The sequence below is a fragment of the Pleuronectes platessa genome, chromosome 12 (assembly GCF_947347685.1).
Source record: "Pleuronectes platessa chromosome 12, fPlePla1.1, whole genome shotgun sequence".
Lineage (NCBI taxonomy): Eukaryota > Metazoa > Chordata > Actinopteri > Pleuronectiformes > Pleuronectidae > Pleuronectes > Pleuronectes platessa.
The window spans coordinates 19,000,789-19,017,153 of NC_070637.1; the positions used below are offsets into that span (position 1 = coordinate 19,000,789).

The 16,365-nt window shown below is 41.1% G+C and overlaps 2 protein-coding genes across 3 annotated transcripts; one reads left to right on the top strand and one right to left on the bottom strand.

The window, feature by feature from the left end:
- Positions 1-476: 476 nt before the first annotated feature.
- abraxas2 (abraxas 2, BRISC complex subunit) lies at positions 477-9,552 on the bottom strand. 2 transcript variants are annotated; one of them, XM_053436151.1, is made up of 9 exons: positions 9,298-9,552; positions 7,686-7,776; positions 6,915-6,951; positions 6,413-6,479; positions 5,737-5,927; positions 5,142-5,261; positions 4,294-4,378; positions 4,086-4,203; positions 477-3,776 (listed from the first exon to the last, which is right to left on the bottom strand). In XM_053436151.1, the coding sequence occupies exons 1-9, from the start codon at positions 9,388-9,390 to the stop codon at positions 3,211-3,213; spliced, it is 1,368 nt and encodes a 455-aa protein (XP_053292126.1). In that variant the 5' UTR covers positions 9,391-9,552; the 3' UTR covers positions 477-3,210. The 2 variants fall into 2 exon arrangements, with proteins under 2 accessions (XP_053292126.1, XP_053292125.1); XM_053436150.1 differs by having other exon boundaries at positions 5,142-5,264; positions 9,298-9,549.
- eef1akmt2 (EEF1A lysine methyltransferase 2) lies at positions 9,405-14,113 on the top strand. Its single transcript, XM_053436152.1, has 6 exons — positions 9,405-9,566; positions 9,879-9,944; positions 10,541-10,655; positions 11,001-11,108; positions 12,604-12,820; positions 13,533-14,113. The coding sequence occupies exons 1-6, from the start codon at positions 9,409-9,411 to the stop codon at positions 13,628-13,630; spliced, it is 762 nt and encodes a 253-aa protein (XP_053292127.1). The 5' UTR covers positions 9,405-9,408; the 3' UTR covers positions 13,631-14,113.
- The last annotated feature ends 2,252 nt before the right edge of the window (positions 14,114-16,365 follow it).

A 16,365-nucleotide genomic window follows, 5' to 3' on the forward strand; every position in this document is an offset into this window, starting at 1 on the left:
AGTAACCACGTGGTGTCCCCTCACTCGAAGGGTGCTGAGGGGATGATGTCATCGTAAAAAAAAAATACTGCAGCAAGCAGTCTGCAGTAATGCATGACAGCTGGAGCGATTGTTATTGATGAGCATCTACAGAAACCCATCACCAACATTTAATCTGCACCAAATTAAAGATTTACTAAATCATTGGTTCACAGGCGACATGTTATGCATCCGTGCAACTCTTGTTTACTGGGAAGGACGTCCCACTCTTATGTGATGTCACCGACAGAAGCACCAGTACGTTTGGCGCATAGAGCGATGCCTACAAAGTAACTATGAGTTCTGCACAAGTAAGAAAGAAGATAGAATCTTACGCAAATGATCTTGCAAAATACATTTTAGCAGTATGAATATATCCAAATGTATATATTTTAGTGCATGCAACAAATCTCTTGCACGTTTTCCAATGTATGGCAATAAGAAAACCAAGGCACATCTTTTCACATATGCAACGCATGTCTCATTTATTATCCCCCAGTTTCAGAAACCATATTCTCTGTGCTCGTCCAACCAAGTCCTGTGTCTACTTTCGTCAAGTACACAAATCCAGAGAACAGCTGAGAAGATCTAAGCTGTGCTCTGGCCTTTGTGCTTCAGGGAGGTGTTGATGTTGCAAGAGTCCACACAAGGGTACGTAAAGGAAGAGGAAGGGTCACCCCCACCTCCCCATACAGTAAGAGAAAATGAGTGTATATTTGTATGACTGTTGGAACTTGATAGGATTCTAACAATGACAGTCCTCTCATACCGGCAGTCCTCAAGCACCAGAGCCCTGCAGGGTTTTCAATTCCGGCCCTCGAGTCAGGGTTACCCCTGAGGATGCCAGAGAGTAAGACATAAAATGCAATCATCTAGAGCCTGAGAAGCAGGATTAAGAGTGAGGACCGACACAGAGAACTGCTGCTCTATACCACAACAATCGAATGAAACTAGTTTGTATATCAAGTGCTGTTTAAATGCTACCCTCTCCCTTGTCTACTATACATTCATTATTCATTTCCTTATTTTATTCCAGTATTCGAAGGAAATTAAAAGTCCCAGAAATGGATTTTGTCATTTCTTTTAACATTGTGTGATTGTTTTACCCTGGGTGATTATTAAGTAACATTTGGAGTGCCAGTACCCAATCAGTGATGCATCGGCATTACACACTAGGGCAAATTAAATGACCCTAAGGCAGAAAAAAAGACATTACATACAAACAGGCAATGTAAATAAAGCGGTGCTTGTTCACAAGGCAAAGCTTCTCCCACCGCAGAATGTCAACATTTCTAAAGCGAGTGCAACCTGCTGATCACAATGTCAGACACCCTCCATGTGCAGTACAAACATCTTTCCATGCTGAAAATAACAAGTGTTTAGAACTGAGCAGGCCGTGCAAGGAAGGTGTCAACCCACACCTCAGCTGTCCTCAAATGGCTCAGGTAATTAAAAAATTAAATAAAAAGTCTATTATGCTCATTATAAAAACTTTGCCTTGCCGGGTGTTCGCTCACTAACAAATTTACAGTTCTAATTCAAGTTACAAATACTAAAGCGAGCAAAGTCACAGCTGCCCCCTTTCAATGCAGGTGCAATTTGAGGCTGTCAATAACATTACAAAAGGGAGAACGGGTTCTGAAAGCAGAACACAAAAACACAACATGGTCGACAGGAACAGAAGGGAGGCGTGGAAGTCAATTATTGCAAACACAACACAGTTTGTTATTATTTTACCCCTCAAGAGAGATCTGTACGTGTGATCTGTGAGCAGATAGAAATTGCCCTGAGTGGAAGGCACTGAATACAGAAGCAAGGTCATAATAGTTTTGTCACATTATCCAGGTCCACACACAGAACATTGACCCAACCGGGTCCGAACACGTGAGGTCTGCTGACAACTATGCCGAGACAGGAAGGTGATCGCCTCCTCTCTGTTCCTAAGGTTACAGTGCACACACTACAGGGGGGTATCAGCCTTCCGTTTGGACTTTAATAGAGAACAAGACAGTGAGAAGTGTGCTTGAAGTGGTTATATGATCACGCTCAGTAGTATTAGAGACAACAAGCACTGTGAAGTGAAAGTAGCAGCCAGGTTTTTATAAGAAGAACAGACAGATGCAGTTTTATAAGTGGTAGTTCTCAGTGTTGCAGCAGCAGCAGCAGAAGAAGGGAACCTTAAGCGTCTGGTTAATAAAGCTATAGTACATCTTGTTTGCCCTGTGAACCCTGTACAACGCACAAAAGCTGAGCTGATTTTGGCTCAGGGTGGTCAAGGAGGAGGACTAACTCAGGTGGCACAACATGACAGCATTGGTATAGCACATTAATAAAGAAATCTTAAATTTTGTTAAGTGCAGCAAAGCGCATACAATTTCAGTGTTATCCAAGAAGAACTAGACATTGACATTTTTGTCAATCGAATTAGATTAACTGCTAATGTGACAAAATATATTTATATATATGTATATATAATAATAGAAGTGGCAAGTAAATTTTGTTTGAAATCTATTTAAATAGGCAAAAGGTATGATTAAAGACGGAAATAACATAAACAAAATAAAACGTCCAAAATCAAACAAGTTACACATATATTTCTTTGTTCAAATTAAAAAATTAAAAGTAAACAACCATTTGCCTACTTCATGAAAAAAAAATAATCACTCGAAGGCCGCAGAATATTCTTCCATTGCTTTTCTTGGATGGGTTTTTTAAAAGATGGCAAAAAAGTGCAAGAGGTAATGCAAGAGAGGGTGGTCAAGAGTTGGTGATGCAAATGTGAAACAAAAAGAAGAAAGAAAGAGGAGAAGGATCTGTCTTTTAGGGAGCTGGATTGCCAACCAGTTGGCGTACGTTGTGTTGTAATATCTACTTCTAGCCATGAAACCAGACACACTGAAACAAGGACCCAGATCAAACCCCATTCAAAAAATAACAAATTTAAACAGATGACTCCCTCCCCCCCGGTGAGACAAACCTGGTGAGCCTGCAAAGCCTGGCAAGGTTTCCACATAAAATGGAGATCAGACTAAGACAAGAAGAAATACACACAGTGACACCACCTGCGCATGCCTTTCACTTTCAGGACTGGCACTTCTTTTGTCTATATTTGTCTATCTTTGATTGCTTGAGATGCCCACCTCTCAAGGTGCGTCACTTATGTATGTCCCTCACACGCCCCGTGGCATGTTTTTATGTGGTCTGTGAGCCACGAGCGTCCCCATCAGGACTGAGGGCAGCTGGTCGGCCTTGAGCTAAAACGCTGGCAGCGACCATTGGCAGGTGAGCTGCTTCACTCACTAAGTTCTCATATTCGCTACTGTCTTCATCTTCTTCATCGTCATCGTCGTCATCTTCCTGCCCTGCAGCTTGTCTGTCCAATGAGTCAGAGCTTGATCCGTCACCATTGCCAAGGTATGGGGTGCTGGGAGTGGTGACAGGGTTGGAGCTGGCACCGAGACCCAGGCCCAGCCCGAGGCCCAGGCCCATCCCCAGTGGACCAGGGGTAGGGTGTCCTGGGGAGCCCACAGCTTGGGGCCGGGGCAGTAGAGCAGCATTGGTAGGCGGGGAAGAGGAGGAGGGCAGAGAGTCATCCTGGATCAAGAGGTCAGCATACGATGGTGGGTTAGGTGAGGTTCTGGGCCGCTCTGGGGCAGAGGGTGTGTGGAAGGTCATTCGAGACAGAAGGGAAGCTTCAGAAGGTTCTGTGTTCTCCTCTGGAGTGGAATGGGAATCTGCATTTTGGGCTTCCTGGAGCTCTGTGGAAACACACAGATGTAACTGGTAAAAAAAACTGTTGTGCTAGGTTAAAGCGTGTGAAGGCTTTTGTTGACTGTTGTCACATAAATTCACAGTAAATCAAGTTTGACTGGGTGTTTATCAAATATTTAAAAAGGGCTTGTAGGAAATGGAGTAGCTCAAAATAACTAACACACATGCTGCTTAATATTTCTTGTTTGCTATTGAGCTTGAGTCAATTTGTATTTCAAATGACAAAATCAGCATAAACACAAATTTCAAGATCAACGCCATATTTCCGGTTCATAAAATCAAAAACAGGTACGTACTTCTCTCCTCTTCTGCCGTCTTGCGCTTCCTGAGAGCAATTTGTTCTTTGAGTTTATTTACATCCTCTTGAATTTTCTCCTTCACACGTTCACTTTGTTCTACTTCCCCACACACGGCCTAAAAAGAAGACACAAAGGTGAAAAAGTCACATACTAGAGATATTTTTAGTCATCTTGTGATCAAACTTTTTCATGTCATTTCAATCACCTGCAGTTTATCTTGTAGTGCACTGTAGACTTGAAATATTGTTCGTATATCCTTCATCACACCATCTTTGTCAAAGAATTCAGCCCTGGGGAAATATTTCACAACACATACACCCAGTGAATCATTAATATATGATATCACACAGTACAAGCTCACGAAATAAGTTCGTCAAAAACCCAACATCCCCTGGATGTCACTGGATTAAAAATATCTGCTGAATGAGCTGAGGTGAAAATAGAGTTTCAGAGGTTAGACAGACCTTTAGTCTTAATGATAATGATGCATTATATTCTAATTATCAATGACAGAAACACTGGGTCTGTCTAGATGCAAGGCACAGAAACACAGACCTGCACATACTTGTACTTGAACTATCTTTTTGTGAGGAAACACTTTGACATTCCCTAACCCTAACCCAACCCTTACCCTTAACTTAACCATCATGAGCAAACCCTTATCCCTAATCTAAACCTTATAAAAACCTGGAACTTAAAACCAAGTTTTTAAACTGCACTAAAGGTCAGAAAGTGAGGAACAGGAAAGTACTGGAACTACACACCACCAGAGGGACCAAGGTTAAATCCCTGCCAACAGTGCGCCCCATCAAATAGAAAAGTGTTTGTGGCAGGGAATCAACCGATTAGCGGAGGAACCAGCATGGGCAGTGAGAGGGAATTGAATGTGTCATGTCCTCAAGGTGAAGCTGTAGTATGCCGTCACATGAAAACAGGTGGCTGCCGCAAATCCAAACAAATGAGGGGACATGTGACTGTCTAAACCCTCCCTGAGCCAAAAACAGCGGTAGACTCTCACCCACACCCACACAAAGGTGGGAGTCCAGACCTTACCCATGCTCTTTGATGACCTTGGCATAGTTTATTGAGGTGTTGGGAACAGAGGAGACTTTGTATTCCTGCTGGCTTGTGTTGCCAAGGTTCGGGATTGTGAGGGTGATCCTCTGGTTGTACCTGCTAAGGGGAAATAACCAGTTAGCACAACTACTATATTACTGGTCATTACTATATTATGACAGGGTTTATCTTTGTCTCATTTGTTTACATCACAAAAACCTTGCATTTTAACAGGGGTGTCTAGACTCTTTATATCCACTGTAGCTACTGCTTTCACTGATTCAAGTTATGAAGCACATCTTTTCTTGATGATTTATGAAGCTGAAATGACTGCATGTAATTCATGCAAGTAAACATGAGACCACAGACTTAATGAATGTAACTGAAGACAGAAACAAAGACTATTTAAAAGACATTGATAAAGACACTGCGTCACATAATGAATTCCCCCTGATCTATTTAATTTTGGACAGGATACCTATCAATCTGTAGTATTTCTGCGCAGAAGGAACTTAGATATAGAAAATAATCTTTGGTGTTTCTGTGTAAATCAATATCTGGAGAGTGTGTGTGAATGTTCTATCATTCTCACCTGCGGCTAGGTCTAAAGAGCACATACTCCAGTGCATGCGTGGAGCTGTTGGCAGTGGAGATGAAGCTGAAAAGAAGGAAGACGAGGTCGGGCACACCGAGCAGCTGAGTCAGCTGTTTGTGGATGATCTGTTCCCTGAAAGTCATCTGTTGTTGTGTGTTCCTCCGGAACCGGTACCAGCCAATGACGTTCTACATGAGCAGCGAAACGAATCTTTTAAAATGTGGTTTATCCAATAAAGGTTGGCTAGTTCAACTGAGTTAGGAGAAACTACAAACAATAATGTACCAATAACAAGTGTTGTGGCCACCAAAAAACTGTCCACAACCTGTTGAGCTACCAATCGATGCTACAGTATGGAAATGTTACACATACATTTCAATGGCAATTTTTTTGGAATGATGTTTTTAAAAACAAGTGTTAAAAATCAGGACATTTTCACAAATTAATTGATATTTTGAAAAGCAACAAACACAATTTCTGTGTAAAATCACTCAATTTACAATAAGTCTGAAATTAAAAAGAAATAAAAAATGTTTTAATTAATGTCTGATTTATGAGGATTTAATTTTAGGGGAGCATTGGTTTAAAATCATCAAGATGACATAACAAAAATTCCACAGGCCATTGATAACAATGTATGTTGGAGTGACATCAATAAAAAACATGAACTCACTTTCCGCCTATCTTTAAGGATGTTGTTGAGATTTTCTTCACAGATTTTGCCTGCGTTGTCATAATAGCTGATGAATAGAAAAAACATACACCAGTCATTTCCAACTGAATCATCATGAGTATCAACTCATACTCATCATGTGAGACTGTACTCAGTCTTGTCAAGTGGAGCCATCTACTGTCCAATGTTTACTTAATTCAGCCTGTGCTCAATTTGATAAATGTAACTGAGGTATCCATGTAAATTGCTTCTCTGCACACAGGCACTTTTACTGCGTAATATTAATGCACAAAGATCCCAATAACTATTAAAAAGTGCCACTTTAACTTATTTACCTTTTTTATGTCAGGGAGTTTCTCAAATTAAACTATAATGGGACATTTTGTTGGACACGCATTTCTGTTTCCCTAAACCATTATTTGTTTAAGAATGGTATAAACAATATGCATTGATGATGACTGACAATAATAGAACCTGTTTCAGAAGAAAAAGCTCATCTTACCTAAACAATTGTGCACAAGGATAATGGTTTTGGATTTCTGTTGGGAACAAATATTGACAAAGGTTTTCATTATTATATAGAATTGTAACTGAATATATTTAAAGGCATAATCAAAATGTACTTCAAAGTGTATCCCAACAACCAAAATTCACAACACAGGCCTGCAACTTGTTGCCATTTACATGAAGATCTTTGTTATCACACCTGCAAATTACAATATATGGCTAAACACATAGTGTTAGCCTTCTGTTGCTGATCATGTTGCACAAGCTTTTAGTTTTAGTTAATATATAAGACAAACCACACACCATACAGTCTATTTCCCCCCCTTTCTTTGTATGTCCCAATTGGTCTATGGCTTTACTGACAGTTAAGAGAAAGCTTGGGTACTGCTATGAGGGGAAATACCAGATATCAGCAAAAGGTATGCACTTCTGAAAATGATAAAAGCCATCTCTAATAGATGTGACTGAATTACAGAGGAGGGCATTTCAGTCTGTACTGCACACGCCTACACAGTCTCAGAAAGAGCTGTTGAGCAAAATAAGTGAGAACACTTTGTGGGTGGACCATGAGTGTACAGGAGCTTTAACAGACCTAGTATTACATGTTGCTGTAAAATGAAAAAAATGTAAAATGATGCAAAAGTTTTCAAAGGTAACCGGCTTCTTTCCCTGCACATACTTTAACTTGTCGTTAAAAACGTTAACCAGTTGCTAATTCATGTTTTGGATGCCACAGAGTTTATGTTTTAAATCTTTCAGGCCTTACCTACTACCTGGATCAGCTCTGCAGTGCTGATCTGTGTGTCACTGATGCTGACAGTCTCTTCTTGCCTTACATCTCCTAATAGGAAGCCCTCCTATGCAAATACATTTTAAAAAGTGGTTAGGACATTATTGTGCACATGAAACAATAAGTGCATTAAACAATTAGTTAATTAAGAGAAGATTAATTAACACCAATTTCGATAATCAATGACTTGGTTCAAGCAAAAATGACAAAATTATTCCTGTTACAGATTTAAAATGTGGAATTTGTACTTTACTCAGTCTTAGAATAAATGTAATGTTTAGATTTTATGACGTCTGGTCAAACACTTTTCAAAACAAGGTTATGTAGGTTTCAACAAAATATGTTAAGACTATTGAAGACCGCAATTTATACAATTTAATATGTATGACAAATACAATGGATAAAAAGGATTATCGGTGGGGCCAGAATAAGTAACATTTCGTAATAATTAGAGGTTTTAGTAAATATTGAATATCAAATGTACATTAACATGATTAAGACCTACCTAAATGTATCGGTATACACAGTATAAATAGTATTTAGTGTGAATATATTTTGACAGATTTGTCAATATTTTATAGAATAAAAATAGTAAATGATCAATCAATTAAAAAAAAGGTATTAGCTGATTAGCATGATTCAGAATAAAGGAAGATGAATTCTTCATATAAGTATCAAAAACTGAATCAACACATTCCTTCATATAACATTACAATCAGTTTTGGTTCCGGGTATTATGTAAGTTGTTTACAACCCTGACAGCTGACAGTGGCTGCTTGACACAGGGCTGCCTTGCTCAACAGTCACCGGCTTATGTCAGGAATGCCGGTAAACTCGAAAGCAGCAACTCCCCACAGATGTAAACAGTGCTAACGTTAGCATAGTTATTTCCCTTTATCGCAACGTGATTCTCCTGCACGATCCCTCCGCAACTAGCAAACCAGAGCAACACCACAATTCAAATACAGTGATAACACACACGTACAGCACGTCACTTTGCTGAACTGTGTTGACTTTCATGCTACTGACGTTAGCCGTCTTAGCTCTGCTGACACAAGAAAAACTAAAGTGCTTTCTGACTCCTTGTTTTAAAATGTGCTGTGTTGACGTCTTGCACTTGTTGAGACACCGGCCTGATATCAGATGTCAGGTGGGGGGGAAGATGTTGGCAGCACCTACACACGGAAGTCACTTGACTTGGTGACTTAGCAAGCATGCTAGGAAGCTAACTGAGTACTTCCTGGAACACAAACTTTCCATGCAGCGTTCCTGTGTTACGACAGCAGCTCTTCGCGTTCACAGCTATTTGTTGCTAATGCTACGAGTTGATAATTAACGTCTGTCTGACGTGGTCATGTTAAAATGACCAGCCCTGCCTTCGTGTTGCCGAAGCGACACACTGTGATTAAACCCTCAACCCGCCGGTGGATAGACGGGACCGATGCTAGCTAGCCAGCAACAGGATGATGACACTGGAAAACAACACAAACTAATGGCGACGGTGGACGGTCACACACGTCCCCGAGCCCCGCGCCCCCTTTAGCAGCCGCTGCCGTGTTAACTCGTCAACATGGATGCGGATACTCACATGATCGGAGTTGCTGTTGGCGCTGTGATAACACACAGAACTAAAAGTATAACCTGAAATGGATGCCGCCATGTTGGAAACATCCCTGTCCATCCCGATGCCCCCCCGCGGATGCAGGCACGCTCCGGAACTGCAAGGTCTCACGGGAAGTGTAGGCGAAGGGTTTTCACCAGCATGGAGGACACGCGTGGTTGTGGAGACGCCACAGACCCGGGAAACAAATGCTCGGATAACGACTTTGGGCCGTCAAAGCTGGGGACGAAGGAACAGTAAGTGTCGTGACTGAGATCCGCTGCTAATGTTAGCTTCCGGTGTTTTGGTTGTTGCTGTCAGAGCTCCACTGCTACGAGACACAACAGCAACAAAGCTAACTCATGTAGCTTCAACTGTTTTCCTCAACCATCGCTTGAAGTTTATCCGGAATAAATGCACAGACTTGACAAAGCGGACGTGTTCCTGTATGTGTTTATATTCGTTGCAGCACGACATGTCATGTTTCCGGTGTAAAGCAATGTGTCACATGTGCATGAGCTGTCAGTGACCTGTCTTCTTCTCATAGACTGTTTATGCTTCCTCTGCAGTTGGGACGATGCATACGAAAAAGAACTGGAGACGTTCAAAGACATTGGGGATATTGGTGATATATGGTAAGCATGCAGATAACTACGGTGGCCCTGAAGTGCAGATCACAACCTACTCATCGCCTATCGGACAGACGCACTGTGCAGCTGCTTTTAGACATGCAATGAACTCCGGATAATCCCCTGAAGTTATCCAGAAGGGATTGCACGTGAGATCGTAAAGGTCCAAGTCAGTTGCTGCGGACATTCTCCAGAGTGTATCCTGTCAGCCCCCTTGTAAAAATTCCCATGTGAGAATACAACAGGAGATTAGCCGGAGGATTCACAGTGAGCAAGTTCTGTATTTGTAACGCGCAACACAGGCAAAGCTGTAAAATTCTAAAAGAATGCAAGCATCTCAGGATGAAGGTGATGTGCCATACACATAAAAGACAAAGACGAAGATGTCAACTTGGAAAGACACTGAGATCCGAGAGCTTTTGACAAGAAGGACTGATTCAACTCTTTTTAACAGGAAGAGAAAGCTGAAGAAATACATTTTCTTATTTGCTTGTCCTTATTTGTCCGAAGAAATACATTTTCTTATTTGCTTGTCCTTATTTGTCCTTATTTGCATATCCCATCCTTTCACTGAAGTCTGTGTGTTTCCGTCTTGTTGTCAGGTTCGGTGAGGAAAGCATGAGTCGTGTGCTGCGATGGATGGAGAGAGCCGAGATCCCAGAAAACGCTGCCATTCTGGACATTGGCACCGGAAATGGAGCCTTTTTAGTTGAACTGGTGTGAAACTACCTGAAAACTACTGATTCACATGTTGTGTTTATAAATGATGAGTTCACCACGATCACAGCAAATCACAAAAATATAGAAACATCTGGACAACAGGGAAATGAATAATGGAGGTACACAATGTTACCACCATAGTGTTCAGGAAAAAGCAGAAATCTTAAAACCAAATACCATCTGCTTGAGGAAACACAACAATGGGTTAAGTGGAAATATGCTTGCACTGCTGAAGGTCTGCTGTGATGACCTACTTCAAAAAGCACTTTGACTTTCCTCACACATTTCTTCAACTGTTGATTAACTGCTTTTTTCATTTGCTGTGTTTTTTTTTACTGCCAGGCCAAACACGGCTATAGGAACCTGTCGGGTATAGATTATTCTCCAGCTTCAGTGGAATTGGCCAGAAATGTTCTGCAGGCGGAGGACTTGACAGATGTCACCTTAAAGGTGGGTTCAGACGTGTTTGTCATTAAAACGGTTTGATCACTTGTCACACCAGTAGAGGAATCCAATTAGTGGCCACAGCGGCTGCAAGTTCACATTCGCTTATTAGGTAAGAAGTGACGGCTGTAGATAAAAATCTACCACATCTACTTTCAAACCGGGAGTTGAAGGTTTGTGGGTTTTGTAGCAAACACGACAACACTGACATGGTGTGCATTGAAATGTGTGTCTTCATGTGAAAGTGCCCAGCAGAATGCTGATGATTGAGAAGATGGCAGATTCACTTTGAACTGACAAATTATAATTTTTTCGCTAAAAGCAAATCCACTATTTGTAGGTGCTTCAACATAATATTTGAGTGCATCTGGATGTACTCACTTCCCATCGAAATCAAATGAATACCTTTCATTGTGGAGGGCCCGTGATACAATCCAGCTTTCAGCATGCTCTGACCGACTCTGGTTCCTGGAAGGTGAGAGGAACCACTTCTGTGTTTGCCATGCAGGAGAGTGAAACCGTCCTGAAGGTGTTGGAAGTCTGCCCACCATTCAGATTAACCTGCTTCAAAGCCCCAGATGAAGTGGCAAGATTTAACACATCTACTAACATACATATATGCAAGAAAAACACTTTATAAATGCTGGCCGGTCTATAAGGGCTGTGATAAGTGAGTTTTCCTTCCCGGATCGCATGTTGCATATATGTTATATATGTTATATGCGTAACACATTGATGACAGTGTGGGTTTTGCTTTGGCCTCAAGCCTGCCCTTGAAGTCAATATTGACCTTAGTTGGACAGGGGAAGCACAGTGAGTGTATGTATGTGTGTGTGTGAGGGAGAAAGAAACTTAACGTTGGCATCTTTTTCCACAACTGCAGAGTTTCAAAATGAGTGTGTGCATGTGTGCACACGCAGCCACATTATAAAAAAAGTTTTCTCGTCAGGTCTTTACCTCAAAGGTCACTCACACTCTCAAACCTACGCCAAGCCCCGTCTCTATTTCCATTCATCACGCCCTACTCTGTGTGACACTTTCCCTTTTATACGTTCCTTCCACGTCTTCCCAGTTTTTCTGTTTTTAGGGTCACACTCAGATTGAACTCGGGTCAGCTGCATCAATATATCAACATATCTGTCTCCTGTGAATCACTGTTAATCCTCCCCCGTAAATTTTGTGACCCATGATTTGTGACTATGTGGCTCTCGAGCTCACCCCAGAGATCTGGTGCTCTGCCCTCTGTCCAGATAAAGGGCTCCTTTCACTGGCGATAGAGCAGCAAACTTTCGCAGAATTAACTGCTGTCATGTCGACAGCTGGAATTTCGTTTTAAAGGCAAGCAGTTAGGTATAACAAATTTAATCTGGGTTGATGTTGAAAGATTTTTTTATTGTCCAGGTGACCAGATGGTTCGCCCTACGGATAACGAGTCAAACTAAACATTACTCACTGTATGTCTACTGATTAACTTTTCCTTAACTTTTATCTTTTATTTTAGGAGATGGATTTCTTAAACCATCAAGGCCAGCTGAAGGACTTTGACGTCTGCATCGACAAAGGAACATTTGATGCGATAAGTCTAAACCCACACAACACAGATGAGGGCAAGGAACTCTACGTCCAGGCTTTGAAAGACGCTCTGAAGGACAAAGGATTCTTTACCATCACTTCCTGTAACTGGACCAAAGAGCAGCTGCGACACAGATTCACTGAAGGTGAAGGGAAACTCTGACCATTATTGATCTGATCATTTATCTTGATTGGTGTTATTGAGTATTGCTGAGTCAGCGAAAAGCCAAGTGCAAGTTGAGTCTGTGGTCGTCCAAACTGTACTAAACCTATATTTAGTTCAGATTTAATCATAAACCTAACCTGAATTGCATACTCTTTAAACCCAGGTGCAAGTTTTCAGTGTTATAAGTAGGTTAAAACACTTGTCAATCCTTTAGGTGTGCGTCAATGTGATCTACAGTTTGTGTTTGACATGTGAAGCCTTTGCACATCTGGGTGTTTTTGTTGTCTGACCCTCAATTCGAAGCATGGAGACGGCTCCACAACCATGACGGTTACCTGGCAGGTTGTTTAGCTGCAGGCAACAACACCCTCGTAAAGTCAGAATCTCGGAGAGCTTCTATTTGCAGTCACCCATCTCGGTGTAGTCGCTCCACAGAGCCTGCAGGGGGCCAAAGGGCTGAGAGATCTCATCTGTCACACCGACAGCCTGTCTTTACTAGGCCCCAGGAAGCAGCACAGATGGTGGAGTGATAGTTCCTCACTCACAGTTTTGCTCCTTAACACTTTGTAGCTAAAGACTGCAAGAGGAGATTTTAGGAATCTCTGTTTAAGAAAAGTATGTTGATGTACTGGTAGTTTGCATAATGCACATGTCTTAACCTGCACTTCTTTTTCCTCTGTGTTGCCTCTCAGGATTTGAGTTTGTACAGGAGTTGCCAACACCCAGTTTCCAGTTTGGAGGCGAAAGGGGAAACACTGTGTCAGCACTCATCTTCAAGCGAGTGCATTGATTTACACGTCCCCAAAGAATTTTTGTCCTTTTTTTTGGATCTTTTCTCTGTAGTTTATTTTTTTCTATTTATCAGAGGAATTGATAATGTAATATCTGTGCAAGATATTTTTAATACAAGATCTAATAATGCAGGATTCTAAAAACATGGAGAGTGTTTTGGTTCTGATGTTTTCATTTAATACCGATCCTCAGTTCTTAAGCCATCTGGGATGTTTATGCAATTCTCAAGATGAGTTGTAAAATCCAATTTCAGTTCCAAGAATGATTATATACTGTTGTTTATATACTGAGCGGTTTCTCATATAATATTCCAGATATCAACCTGAAGTCATTTGATATCTGCTTCTTTCCAAACTGTTACATAACAAAGATGTAATTTTGTCACTGAAGAATATTAAACTCACATTGGAGGTGTTCTAAAATAACATGATGTAAACACAAACAGCTGAAACTGAGATAAACTGATTTTGTGTAACAAGAACTGCTTCCACATGAAACCTTTTACGTCTGATTAACAGAAGTTCTCCGAGGCCCTCGATGTCGTCCAGGTTCCCATGTCCGTGGCATTAGGAGACTTTCATACGTGTTCTCTTCGTCCCAGTGCACCCACTGACACTTCTTTGACTGAAACATAGCTTTCCTGAGGATATTTGTGGTAACAAGTCAGCCAGACTGTTATCCTGCCTTTGTTTGTTTGATTTGAGTAATTATCGCAGACCTAGAGGCCATAAGTGGGGGAGGGGGCTGAACAAAAGTACCTTACATGTTTCCCTATTTCATAAATCATTGTGAAAGCCCTTAAATGACTTTACAATGTTCCTGTTGGGTGTCCTGACCCACATATTGACAACCACTGTTCGGTCTTACCAGGCACTTAATTGCATTCATCTTTCATGTCATATGAAAAATAGCCTCCTACCTAATTGGCTAAACTGGAATCCAGCAGGGCTTGGGGTCTCAGGGACCATGATTAAGAACTTCTGACATAATGAATAAACAAGAGGCCGTGGCATCTGCGAGCAGAGGAGCTTGTCTGCCATTTCCTCTCTCAATGGCATCATTAATAACTGCCAAGCTCTGGCTCCTAATTGCAGCCCGGGCTGGTGGCCCAATGGGAGCCATCGATGTTGAGGCACGCTGTTGAGTAAACACATGCGAGCTTTACAAGAATTACTGCCTGGAATTTTACAAGGCGCTGGATATCCTGCCTGGATGTGCATAATATGCCCCAGTTTACAGCTCACTCACATTTTCCCATGAAGTGAAATCTCCTCTGTGGAGCTCCAGCTCAGTAAAACATCATTTTCTTTGCTTGTGTCAACTTTCACTCTTTTAAACGTCTCATCAGTCAGCTCTGTGAGTGGCATGAGATATTGATATGTATTAAAGTTGAATATACTGTGGCCCTTTCAAGTGCTTTACACATGTGCTGTTATAAGATAAGGACTACACCACACTTTTTCGGTTGTTTAATCTATGACTCCTCATTCCTAATAATGGACCCTGCAATATTCAAAACAAATTACTCAGAAAAAATATTCTATTTTAAAGAAGTTGCGGAATACAGGATATTTATGATTACAAAGTCATCATGGAGTCCTGCGGATGTTGATGTGCCACGTCTGAGTAATGTTGTGGTGACACTGTGTTGGAGGGGGACATCGTCTGTTAATGTCAATATGTGGATTTACAGGATGTGTAGACTCATTCAGGAAGTCAAACTGGCTTCCCTTCAACGAAGAGGGAGGTTGGATCCACTTCTTAATGTCATCTTTAAAAGAGTTTTATTACCGTCCACCGCAAAGAAAAAATACAACTTTTACTCTGCATCTTCCCGAGTTGAACTGAGCTTGTACAGAACATTTACTACTGTCAGCACTTTGGCTTTCAGGGGTTGGCACACGTTTTTTAAGCTGCACTTTTATTCCACTCGTAATGTTAACCTATGGGTTTAGACCTCATGCCATAGCCCACTGGCTGCCCTACCAGCATGACTACCGCACTTTCATTTCAACCTCTCGAGTGTGATACTGCAAATATTTATGTGTTTTCTTTCACTCCATCTCCCTGGAAACTCGTTTGAAGGTCTCCTAATAGGATTTCGGTGGATTGGTTGGATTACTCCACCGTGTAGCAGTGGAGTTTTCCATGGCAGCAGAGCCAATGTGGGTTTGGGAAAGACTTTTACTCTTTCCAAGCATTTCCTACCTTTTCAATATTTCTACATATACAACACCATAAATATGCCCATTCATTTTCTAAACCGGGTCACTGATTAAAGTCAACAGAGAAGGAAATGAGGAAGTGACATTCAATAGTGGTAAGTTGTTTGTTGCTTGTGTTAATCAAGCTTTTCCACTGACACAGAAGCAATTGAAAAAAATAGTTTTTTAAAATGTAAGAAATGTACTTGTTTAATATACTTCCAAAATAGATGGATTGATAGAATACAACAAAAAAAGTTTTGTGTTTTATGTACCTAGGGCTTCAATGAAATCTTGTATGGTTTGAAGTCAGTGGGCCAGTCTCCTGAGAAGTTTTGGGTAAAATATTAATATTCATTTAATTTTTTTAAAAGCACTGAAATCTAGTAAAGAGAGTTGTGTCCTGTTTATCCAGTGTAATATTAATATCTGATGTGATTCAGAGTCAGTAAGTCACATGACAGTACAGCTATTGAGGAAGATATGACTTCTAAGATGAATATTCATGAACAATAGAGAACATACTAAA